A 13,085-nucleotide genomic window follows, 5' to 3' on the forward strand; every position below is an offset into this window, starting at 1 on the left:
ATATATATATATATATATCAGAGAGTATATGTGTGTGTTTATGTATGTATATATAAAATTGTTACTGTAAGTTTAAAAAGTAACATAATTTACAATAGTTATATACAGTGCTTAACACATTTTTTAGACCACCATCCAATGTCAGGTTAATACCACAGCTACCCTAAATTGCCAGCATTGGTAATTACCATAATCGTTTTTCATGTTTCTGTAATGGTTAATACACCAGTGTGTAGAAGTTCTGTAACCGAAATGATATTTTGAAAGCTATAATATTATTGTTATTCATGAATTTTCAAATTTACTGTTTCACAAAAAAAAGAAAAGAAAAAAATCATAAAGCACATTATTATTTATTGACTAAGGTGTCAGTTATAGTTATTTACTTGCATTTCGGAACAGAAACATTAGTTGTAGTTGTTGAATATTATCCTTGATTAATTTCTCACTTCTCAGAGACGCCCAGTGAGCCAGCTCAATTTTTTTGTATGAAAAGGTGAATTCAGTTTGAAATTCCTCATTCCTGTTCAAAATGGGAAAATGTCGAGAGCTGAGTGCAAACAAGTTAGACAGATGGTCTAATAAAGCTGTTCAGCTCTCTGTATTTTTTAAATGAAAAAGTAAAGTAGGTTATGAAAGCTAGATAAATGAGTAATAGGTTTTGGTATTTAACTGCAAGGCTTGTGCAAATGTTCTGAGTTCACAGATTTGTAGATAGAGGATAAGTGAACTGGTTGGCATGATGAAGTATATACTCTGTACACTGGAAGAGTTTTATATTGTATAAGTTGTAAATTTGTGTTACTCGGCATAGAGCAGGTGAGTTGGTTTGCACTTTGAGCTTTGTATTTTTGTGACGTTTGTTTAGGTCTGCAAGTTTTAGCATTTCATCGCTTAGTTTGGAGGTGTTTGTGGTTGTGCTAGACAAATTTCAAAAACTTAACCTTAAACCTTAACCTTAAAGTTGTTGATATTGAAAAAGCTGATGTTTTGGATCTCTGTAGTTCTGGTATACCATGTTGAAAGAATGAACTGGTCATTTTTGAAGACTTGTTGTAAGTGAGTGATTTCTATGTATGATCTCGTAGGAAACTTGTAGGAAACTTGATGGTGATGTTACCAGATCAGTGGTTGGGATTTTACCAAACTGGGGTGTGCCTTCAGAGCGTCAGTGTTGATATTGTGATTGTGCTAGAAGTCACTGTATCTAAATCAATTCTAATCCAATGGAATTAAAATTCCAGACACAGGGTTATTGCTTTTCTGACAAATAAAACAGTGGTAAATTAATGCAATTCCACAAGTCCAGTGTCTCCAAAATGCGGATGTTCATGGATTCCACCAGGCATGAGTTTATGACACTGTGTCTGCATGCATATATTCTTTGATGTTTAGCCTTCCACCATGGGTCAGTGAACTATGTATTTAAATAGTTGCTTTTTGCTGTCTGTTTCTGAAACATGCTGTGTCATGTCTGGTGGAATCACAATAAGAGCGGCCACAATCAGTTTCAGAAGCTGCTGCATTATGTAATTATTAGTTACTGTTTTTGTGCATCCCTAAGTAAAATAGTATAATGGTCTTACAGATTAGCTGCAAAATACTACCTCAGTAGTCAATGATTATCAGGCCATTGCTAACTCCTTATTAATCAGTTACAACTTAATTTTGTGTTATAAACTCTTATCAATTCTGTGCTTTTTTTCACAGGGGACTTGGTGTACAATGTCACTGATGGCTTGGGATGGTGTTATTCTGCATATTGCAATGCGTCTTGTAAAGTTGAAACAAAACAGAACCCATGTTCTACGACACCAATACCCAGCACTACTGCACATTCAACTGCAACAATGTTTAGCACCACGACAGAGGCCACAATTTCAAGCTCGACTCCTCTGGCCACAACTACGCCTACCTCTACTGTCAATACATCAGAAACTCCATCAACTACATTTGACTGCAATGACGTGTATCCATCAAGAAAGGTGAGATAGAAGATAAAATATGTTTTTATTCATGGTGGGGTTTTGGAAAGAGTAGAAACATGGTATTTTGTTTAGAATTTGGGGAATTTTCTGTTAAACTCTGATAAAGCCCTAGTTTAGTAATGACACAGGGTGCAGAGCCAAACCAGAAGACTTGACATTTCCATGTGGCACGCTGAGATTGTTTCCCAACTGTGAGACTGTGTGGCAACTCTAGTCTTGGTGTCAGATGCTTTAGTTTGCTGCCTACCTGCCCAGAGAGGTAGACAGCCCAGCAAACTTGTTTTCTTGCACTTGTGTATTTGGTAAAAGCACCCCATGTATAGTCACAGATATTAGAAACAAGACAATAGACCACACTTCAAATCCTATTTTATTTTATTTATTGTACTATTACGGTAATGTTTAACTGCATATCGTTGTTGGTTAAATCATTTTTTTAAAATTAATTAATTAATCATTTCTGGTCCAACCTCCAGTACCAATAAGTTCATGGAAGTACAGTTGAACACTTTATTATCCTCATGAGATACTGTTTCTCCGTCTCTATTCAGAATGGACAGTCGTGGAAGGTAAATAACTGCACCACAGCTACGTGCACCAATGGCAAGATCACAGAGACACATACTGTTTGTCCTACCTCGCATCAATCCATCTGTTCCAATGGACGCAACGTTTCCAAGGTTTATGATGCCAATGGATGTTGCTTTCACTATGAATGTGAATGTAAGTTCAATATGTAACCTTTCAATAACATATCTAAAATCTTTGGAGAGAATCTTGTGTCAGGAAGTTAAATTGCAATGTCACTATAAATTAATAATTAAAATTGTAGTTAGGCATAATTTCAAAACATTGCCAAAAATATATATGAATGATTTTGCATTTAAATCTAAGTTTGATAACACCAACCAAAAGTCCGTGTCCACAATTAGTTTGCATTACATTAATCATTAATTGTGTTTATTAATTATAGCTTAATTGCTTCTGGAGCATCTATTTGATAAATATAGCATGTGTTTGGCACAACAGGCCCTTGCAATAAAGCACAATGTACAGCATAAACTGATGCAAGGAGCAACAGCAGAAACACCATTAATCAGCTATGATAACACATAGAGAAAGAAGTGACTAGCATCTCAGTCACACTGTGAACTTTTCTTCACCTCAGACAGGTGATAGTGTCACAGTTTATCAGCGCAGTTAATTATTTTGTTACATTGCGGCCATCCTCAGGTTAAGTTCTGAGAAATAAACTGGGTTTTTTGTTGTTTAGACAATTTGATTTCTGCTATTAGTTTAGATTTACTCCATTGTTACATTATTATGCCTTATAGAATAGAATAGAATAGAATAGAATAGAATAGAATAGAATAGAACAGAACTTTATTGATCCCTTTGGTGCAAACCTCAGGGAAATTGTTGAATTTACACCACTTGGTGTATTATCTACTCTCACGTAAAATGACAGATATCACGTGTGTACCGTGGCTCTTTCTGGCACTGTGGGGGTATGTCTGAATGAGGCCGTGAGGAAATTTAACAAAAAACTGACCTATGTCTAAATAACAGAATCCCATCTTTAATGGGTTCGACAGCAATGTTCCCATGTCTGAAAAGGGCTAAGAATTACCTTCTTGGTAGAGATAATTGTTTTTTCTGCCTATTTTAGTTCCTATTTATAATTTCCATTTTTCCTTCTTTTAATCCTGCAGGTGTGTGCAGTGTCTGGGGTGGATCCCACTACTTGACTTTTGATGGAACATCGTATAGTTTCATGGAGAACTGCTCTTACTACTTGATCAAAGAAATTATTGCTAAATATAATTTAACTATGATAGTAAATAATCGTTACTGTGATCCTTCAACGGACACATTCTGTCCCAAAGGTCTCATTATTACATACCAATCCTACAACGTTGTTTTGACTCAGTTGAAGACTTCAGGAACAGAAACTAATGTGGTAAGCAATGTTGCAAAGTTGTTTTAGTGTCAGAATCACACTTAAACTTCTCACTCACTAAAGTAGTGCAATGCATGACCCAACAGGTGTTGTACTTGTGTGATAGTCTTCTGTAATGTTTTGTTTGCTTCTCCTATAGGTATATATAAATCAGAAACGCATTTATCCCGCATACAGCAATTCTGAACTGCAACTCACCAGCACAGATATGGTGATCACACTGGAGATAAAGGCAATCAACACAAAAGTGGTCTATAGGGGCTCCTCATTTAGCATTGACCTTCCCTATTCCCTCTTTGAAGGAAACACTGAGGGACAGTGTGGTAAGTTACCAGAATCCTTAACCCTTACTTAGCGAAATCATTAGTTCAAATGGATTAAAAAATTTCACTCCCCCTTGTAACCAAAGGGCATTTAAGAACTGCCTGTTGTACCTGCTTTTAGGAATTCCATTGCTCATGTGCAAAACCTTCTAGCTCACTAATATTCTTTGATTTCTTTGCTGTCACTGATTCTGAGTGCGCACAATTTTGCCAGATATGCTCACTACTGCTGAGCAGACTCCCGCATACTTGCAGACGTGGAAAGTTTACCACAACAGCCCATACTTTCTGTGTACATGTGTGCATGTGCACGTGTGACTGCATAGCTGAATTGTACTAATCACACACAGGAGCATATATATAGAGAGACATGCACATGGGACTTTTACGAAATAATGAGTGTATGTATCTGCATCTTGTCCAGAGTCACCCTTTCCACCCAGGATTGACACACACACACACACACACACACACACACACACAGACAAAGACACATAAATACACAGATATACATCTCCTGTCCCACTGCTGTATGTCATGATACTTAGGCTTGGGCTTTCTCGCACTTTGTTCTCCACATTTCATGGTACACCTGGCACACAAATTCTGAACATGATCATACATGTTTCTTACAAACAAATCTCTATAGGGAGTTGGTTCATGTATGAAGTCAGTTGCTCTGTCTTCATTCTGCTGTGTCTCCTTTACTAGGGACATGTGACAACTCCCAGGCCAATGAATGCCGTTCTCCAAATGGTCAGGTGGAAAACTGCTCAACATCTGCAGGTCAGTGGAAAGTCCCGGGTTCATCCTGTGTCACCCCCACAAGCCCACCAATTACTACACAACCACCCACGACCACTTCAGAACCTTCGCACTTAACAACAGAGCAAGTTTGCAAATCTGACGTCTGTAATCTCCTCACCAGCAGGTAAGGGAAACCACAAAATATTCCAAAACTTTATCTTCCACCTATCTGTAGTTTCTCAGTCGTTCAGGTCCTCATCAAAGTTACACATTAAAAAACATTTTCAAGAAAAAAGAAGTCCATTTGCCTGCTATTGAAAACTTAGGATTTGTTCCACTTATTTCTCTTATTAGTAATATTTTTATTGTTTTCATGGATAGTTCAATACATTGGAGACTACTTTTGTGGAATAACTGTATTTTTTTTTTTAGATTATTTTCTTATTTAAAAGACACAACCTGCGTTTTGTAATCATTTGTCATTTTTTCTGATCCTTTTTATTGTTGAACTTTTTCAAATTTTGCCTGCATTTTATGCCCTTAAAATATACCATATTCCTAAATCACACAAAAAATAACCATTTGTGTTATGAAGTTAATGTTTACTGCAGACCTGTGTTAAATCATCTTAAATGATGCTTACATTCTTCCTGTCACTGTGTGCAGAGTTGTTTGATGTTGTCTATACTGACATACTGTTGTGACTCATATGTCCCCTCTAGTGTATTTGCACAATGCAACTCAGTCATATCCCCAGCACCATTTATGAAGGCCTGTTTGGCTGACAATTGCAAGAGTAGCAATGCCACCTGCTCCAGCCTTGAGGCCTATGCCACTGAGTGCTCTAATGCAGGAGTCTGTGTTGACTGGAGGAACGCTACCAACGGGCTGTGTGGTGAGATATAAATTCAACAGTGTACAATACTTGTTACAATACTTTTTGTCGTTCTGAGAAACGTATATTAAACATATTTCCGTCTTACAGAGCTCAAGTGTCCAAGCAATAAAGTTTACATGGCATGTGGTCCATCTATAGAGCCAACATGCAGTAACAGGTAAAGACGACTTCAGCAATATGATTTGTTTTGTTTTAGCTATCTTAACATTTACACACCACGACTGAGCACTGAATCATGACATGTTTAATGTCACTACTGAAAGTTGTGTTATTGCTTTTCAGTGTGTGAGATGGATATCTCTGGCATTAATCAGATTTTGAGGATCAATTGAAGTTTTATATAATGAATATTTCAATACAAAACTCTCGTAAACAGATATCCAGACTTGATTAGAGCCAGAAGGATCTACTATGAAATACTATTACTCTATTTGAGAGTGACAGTTTGAATAATTCTGCATCATAGGTAAAGGTAAAGTGTTTACACCATTGTCATAACCAGCCCTTCCATTTCTCACACCAGATACAACAAGCAGTTCCAGACATATAGCAAACCATCCACTAAAGAGGGTTGTTTCTGTCCTAATGGCACCACCTTATTCAACACAGTGCATGACACATGTGTCACCTCCTGTGGTAAGCAGAGATTGTATCGAAAACTTGGCTTCTCTGGATCATGGAACATTTTTCACCAAAACATTAGCAGTCACACCTATATATTTACAACCAGTTGTCTGTGTTTGAATTTCAGATTGTATTGGCCCTGATGGAAAACCCAGAGTGGTGAGAATTCTGCCTGACACATGTCATTATGTTTGCTATTAAAGCATGTGTTGTGTGTCTAAACTGGTTTGTTCCCCTTAACCAGCCTGGTGACACATGGACAAGTGACTGCAACAACTGTAGGTGTGACCAGGATTCCATGAGCATCGAGTGTCAGCCTGTTCAGTGTCCATCAGTGCACAGTCCTAACTGCAGCGAACCTGGACAGCAGTTGGTCAACAAAACAGACACATGCTGCACAACACAATCATGTGGTCAGTTGTCATGACATTGAACTAGATGTAAAACTGTATGGCTGATGATAACACACAGTTAAAAGCCAAGAATTATACACATGGTTTATTTTCCTGGAATTGGTGTAGAAGTTTGAACTGCACAGCCTATTGTGACTTCATGTCAGCAAGTGATATGCATTTTGATATCTGGATGAACAAGTTAATGCTGGTTCAAATTACAATGCACACAGCAATCTAAGTGCTAGATCTGTCAAATTACATTAGTAGTAAAAACATAACTCAGTTGTAACATACAGTATGTACAGGAAGTTACTGAGCTATTGATTTTCAACAGTCAACAGTGTTCAAATAGCCCTGATTTTTAGTGATGTGGACAAAACAGTTCAGACCAGCCAGACAGGTCACTGAAGGCAATCTGAATTAGCACAGTAATGTGATTGCTTTATGACATACATACTAAAGTGCATAATCATGGGCTTTGTAATTTCGGTCAACAGTATATTTCTCAAAAAATACAGCATTTGCTGTAAGAAAAGTGTCGTCCAGACATGCCTGCCTGTCTAAAGGCCCTGACAAGCTTTTCATCTGAAAAACAGAGCAAAGCAAGTCAAGACAAAGACATTGCTTTCTTTAATGTAACTGCTTCAGTGAAGCTGCTCAGTGATCAGCAGATCAGACTGATTGTACAAGACAGTAATAAATGAATGGAAGTGTGAGCAGAGCCCTTCTAAAAAGAGAGTTGAGCTTAGCATAGTCTCTTGCTTACTTCTAGTGATCTAAACATGCAGAAGTGCTGTTATGGTTCTATCAATGGCAAAAGTATCCATATCTCCTCATTCACATACTGATAATTATTCAATCCTTTTGTCTCCAACAGAATGCAATGTAAGCCTGTGTTCCGCTCCAATCACCTGCTCGGTGGGCTTCCAACTCAAAATCACTAACAGCACCTGCTGCCAATCCTACGAATGTGGTATGAACCTTTAATCAATCAACTTGTTCTATCTGCTGTGTGTACCATATGTAATTCAGAGCTATATTCCTGAAAAAAAAAAAACATACACAGAGCTTGTAAGAGGTTTCTTTTAGAAGTTTCGATGCAGAAACACACCTCAAACATTCCTCTCCCTGCCATGTCTATGAATGCTTTCCACCCTGCACACCTGTTTGTGTGTCTGTGTTAAACTAAGTAATGTCTTGTTTTGGTTTCTGCAGTTCCGAAGGGTGTATGCGTCTACAACATGACTGAGTACATGGTAATCACACAGTTACTACACAATAACATAGTACATCGTAGCATAGCGATCAGTGTTCCAAAGCTGCTAGGAGTGATATAATCATTCAAAGTCATTGGTGAAAATGGTAACGTGCATGTGAGTCATTATGTTGTTTTGCATGATGCATCCCAAAAGGTCCAATTGTCCTTAACAATATTCATAATTACTTCTTTTTTCATTTGTTCTTTGTCAGACCAGAATTATTAAACAAACACATAAATAAGTATTCGGAAGTTAAAAAGTAAAACCTACTGGCTTACAGTCACACTTTATGTTTGTACCTCTTGGTGTGTTTGAATTGAAGTGCAGGTTTGAAGGCTCCCTCAGAATACTTGATTAATGCTATCAATATATGACATGTAATTCTGTAGCCTGGTGCCAAGATACAAATACCAGAAACACCATCAGAAGCACCGTTGGAAGTTCCATCAGTAGCAGGACAACCTTCAGGAACAACAGCACTGTCATTGGAGCAAGAGAGTGCAGAAACAACAGTAAAACCTATATCAGTGGGGTCCTCCACACCTGGGCCTTGCCAGGAGTGTTACTGTGGCCCCAACATGAATCCCGTTACCAAGCTGAACGTCATTACCTGCAAACCTGTTGTCTGCAACAAAAGCTGTTCTGAGGTGAGATCATTTACAGGACATGCCAGCAAACAAACATTCACTACTATGATACAAAAGCACCACTCTTATTGGAATTGACTTTTATTTCAGGGATGCAGTTGCACTACTACTGACAGTTCATCTGAGTTTCCATTGTAGATACAAAAGATGTTGTCTATATATCTGTACCATTTACTGATTTAGGTGTTTTCTAAACTGGGCTAATGACAAAAATCCTTTCAAAGAGCCCCACAAATAGATTCCCATAACTCGAGCTTCCAAACCACCATCGTGAGGTATGTTGGTGTAAAGGCCTGTAATGTCAAGAGTCAGTAATAGGACATCTACAGGCAAATCATTAAGGTGAGATATGTTTTTAATGAGGGGTGGTGGTTAGCATCATCGCCTCACAGTTAGAAGGTTCTAGGTTAGGACACCCGGGATTTTCTGCGTGGAGTTTACATGTTCTCCCCGTGCAGTGTGGGTTCTCTCCGGGTTCTCTGGCTTCCTCCCACACAGTCCAAAAACATGTTGAGGTTAATTGGTGATTCTAAATTGTCCGTAGGTGTGAATGTGAGTGTGCTTGGTTGTCTGTCTCTAAGTGTAGCCCTGTGATAGACTGGCGACCTGTCCAGGGTGTCCCCTGTCGTGTTCATGTTTGGACTTGGGATGCTTTTGTCTTTAAAGGTCAGAGAAGGTGCATTTGTAGTAGAGCTTGTGTTTTTAGGAGGAAAGTGGCGTAATTTAAGATCTAATTTTAAACCCCAAAAAATCAATCGGAAAAGCTGATCTTTTGATAACTCCTTCGAAGAAATGTTAATTACCGTTTCATTGAGCGGCTGCGGGTCCGCCGCCGGTGTCCGGTATCTGGATGCGCGTAATCCCCATCTACATTTCTTCTTCCCCATTGGTCCCAATTCTTTGGTTTGTCTAATAAAGTGTGGTCGCTCGGAGGAATTCCAGGGTCGCTGTCACTGTCCATGGAAGACTCGTCACGGCTGCCATGTCCTCTCTGTTGTCGAGGCGCTTGGCATTGCGCAAACGTGGTTTTCTGGGTGGCCTTAATGATTGTGTAGGGGCAGATGTGTGTGAGTGTGACGCTTGTTGTTTTGATTCCCACCTGTAAACCTCCTTTCTCTGGGAGTCCTCAGTGTCTCGTTTATATATTTTTTTAACTTGATGTTCAACAGTTTCTCTTTATATACAGTCATGGAAAAAATTATTAGACCACCCTTGTTTTCTAATGCCTGGTACCACTAAAGGTATATTACCTAAAGAATACAATGAACAGGACAAAATATGCAGCTGAATTACGTAATTCTTTATGTCCTATTTAACATGCTTAAGCTTAATTGTATTCCCAGGGTATATAAAAGGCCATTTCATGTCATAAGCAGCACTACACATGTAAAGGCCTAGAGTGGTTTCCTGCTTATTCCGTTCTCACATAATGCCTAAAACAAAAGAGTTATGTGAAGCCACAAAAGTAGCCAACTTGGCACTGCTGGAAATTGACATGAGTGAGAGACAGGTAGCGAAAAAACTGAAGATCTCCAAGACAACCCTTCAGAAAAAACAAGCCCAACATGGTGCTACCTAATTGCCAGCTGGTTACGGCAGGAGATGACCGTGCACTCATCCGTTCCTGTGTCAGGAATTGTCGTCAGACCTCCAGGGACCTTAAAAATGAGTGGGCACTGTCAAGAAATGTGATTTGTTGGGCAAAGACAGTTTGAAACCGACTTCTTGAAGCTAGTCTAAAGTCACACAGGGCATGAAAGAAGCCCTTCATCAATGAAAGGCAGAGGAAAGCCAGGTTACTCTTTGCTGGGGATCACATGGATTGGACTGTTGATGATTGGGCTAAGGTTCTCTTCAAATGCAATTGTGTGAAGGGCCAATGAACCAGGTCATGTACAGGGCTACTCTTGAAAACAGTCTTCTTCCATCAGCTGGAAAATTCTGTCCTGCCTCGAATGACTGGATTTTCCAACAAGCCAATGCCCCTTGCCACACGGCAAGGTCAGTTAAAGCCTGGATGGAGAACCAGAACATTAGAACCATGCCTTGGCCTGATCAATCACCAGATCTAAATCCAACTGAAAACTTGTGGAAAATCATCAAACACAAAATGAAGAACCACAAGCCCCAAAAACAAAGCAAATTTGTTTGAATTTGTGCAACAGGAATGGGCTGCTGTGACAGCAGAACAAATAATACATTTTGAAGCTCAAAATAGATGATATTCACAAGAGATCAATATTGACCATTTTACAGCACACTAAAGTGAAGATGCATTGCACGCTGTATCATTTTCTTACAAAGGTAAAGATGTGTTCTCTTTTTTCTTTTTTAAAAAATTGTCTCCCTCACTTTGTCTCAAGGGTTACGAATATCAGACTGTTGCTGGAAAGTGCTGTGGGACGTGTGTCCAAAAGAGCTGTATTTTCACTACACCTGGCAACCTGACAGTACATATCATTGAGGTCAGTACTGCAACTTTGTATTTCTTTATATTTAATAGGCAAGAAAATGAGAAAAGGGATATTAAGTGCAGCAATATGCCTTCAACAATATGTGAATATTTTATTTTCTTTATTTAATTTTTGCTAGCTAATGATTCATAGACAGATAAAGCAATGTATTTTACCTTAAAAAGACAAAGAATCATAATTTATAGTTTTTTACGTTTTTGAGAGATACCAGAAGCTGTTAAATACACCTACATTCAGTTACACTAGTTCTTAACATTCTATTCCTGAGATGTACTAATAATGATGGGGCTGCTTTTATGACTCAAAAATGATGATTGCTTTGTTGAGTAGCTGATGTGACTCAGCTCCACTCTTTATGTTGGTACAGGTGAACAACACTTATGTATCCCCTGCTGATAAGTGCATGCAGTATACTTGTGAAAAGGTCAATGGACAGGTTACCACAAAGAAAATCAAGACCACCTGTCCTCCCTTTAACCCCCTGGACTGTGTACCTGTAAGTTTATTAAATCTCTCTCCTTGTCTTCTGCTTCAGCACATACTGCCAATGTCTAACACACAATTTGAAATGTGTCATTTCTCCTCCAGGGCACTGAATCAACTGACACCAATGGATGCTGCAAAACCTGTTAGTTATTTAAATAATGATAAAATTATGAATTCATTTTAAGCACAGACAGTGTACAAGAGGACAAACCTGTGTGTCATGTGTTCCAGGTAAGCTTCAGAGTGTCTGTGAGGTCCAGAGTGAGCAGACAGTCATTGAAGTGAACAGTTGCAAGAGCCTGCAACCAGTCAACATCACATTCTGTGCCGGACACTGTGGAAGTTCATCTAAGTAAGTCCACCAGCACCATATTTTACCTTTAATATAAGCAGCAAGACCACTTAGTTTTCACTGCAGTCATCTCAGGTGGAATTCAGCTTTCTAACATATGAAACAAGTTAAGACGAGGGTCCATCTGGAAAAGCTTGAAAGACTGACCAAGGAAGAATGGACAGGGATCCCTCCATACCCCCAAAGACGTCAAACCACTGCAGACTGTTATCCAACAAAATGAATACAGTTTAGTATTAGCATCAGGGGACCTAATAATTTTGATTTTGGTATTTTTGGAGTTTTGTGAAACAATTGTGTATTCTGTGTTCAAACTAAAATAACATAAGCTTCCTAAATGAAACTGCTGTGCTTAGAAATGATGAGTTAATAAATCTGTTGCTCTCTTTTTGTTCTCAACTGTACACCCTCATGTTCATGACTTACTGTTACCAGTGAAGAGAATAAGAGCTGTGATCTGTGTGTGTTTGTGTAGGTATTCTGCAGCAGCTAACACCATGATACGTCAATGTGAGTGTTGCCAGGAGGCAAGCACCAGTCTGAAGCAGGTGGAGCTATCCTGCAGTGATGGATCCAAAGTCCAGCACTCCTACACCCAGGTGCAGACGTGCCGCTGCAGCAAAACAGAATGTGCGACAGGGACGACGTCCAAACCGCAACAGCGCAGGAGACGCTGATTAGTTACTTGGTGTTTTATGTTAGGCCAGGCTTAACCTTTCTTCATTGTCAACTTTTACTATTTATAACCAGACGCATTCTCCTTTTCAGTGTCAAACCACACTACTTTGATATAAACTTCCTTCAGCTTTCTTGTTATTATGCTTATTAAAATATTTCTGCAACATGAATGATTGCATGAACATTCTTTTTGGGGAATTATGTACATCAAAGAACATACACACACTGAAGAACACTGCAGTCTGTATATTGGA

General features: G+C 38.8%; 1 protein-coding gene across 1 annotated transcript; it reads left to right on the forward strand.

Moving 5' to 3' along the window:
* The first annotated feature begins 1,682 nt into the window (after positions 1–1,682).
* Positions 1,683–13,001, forward strand: LOC103376199 (intestinal mucin-like protein). The gene is made up of 18 exons (XM_008306571.1): positions 1,683–1,985; positions 2,540–2,711; positions 3,701–3,948; positions 4,088–4,271; positions 4,983–5,202; positions 5,741–5,913; positions 6,004–6,073; positions 6,440–6,552; positions 6,668–6,699; positions 6,785–6,953; positions 7,813–7,908; positions 8,151–8,191; positions 8,584–8,841; positions 11,205–11,306; positions 11,683–11,811; positions 11,904–11,943; positions 12,033–12,153; positions 12,629–13,001. Exons 1-18 carry the CDS (start codon positions 1,851–1,853, stop codon positions 12,828–12,830), a joined length of 2,505 nt encoding a protein of 834 aa, XP_008304793.1. The 5' UTR covers positions 1,683–1,850; the 3' UTR covers positions 12,831–13,001.
* Positions 13,002–13,085: the final 84 nt, after the last annotated feature.

Source organism: Stegastes partitus, unplaced genomic scaffold, assembly GCF_000690725.1.
Source record: "Stegastes partitus isolate 25-593 unplaced genomic scaffold, Stegastes_partitus-1.0.2 Scaffold3706, whole genome shotgun sequence".
NCBI classification, from domain to species: domain Eukaryota; kingdom Metazoa; phylum Chordata; class Actinopteri; family Pomacentridae; genus Stegastes; species Stegastes partitus.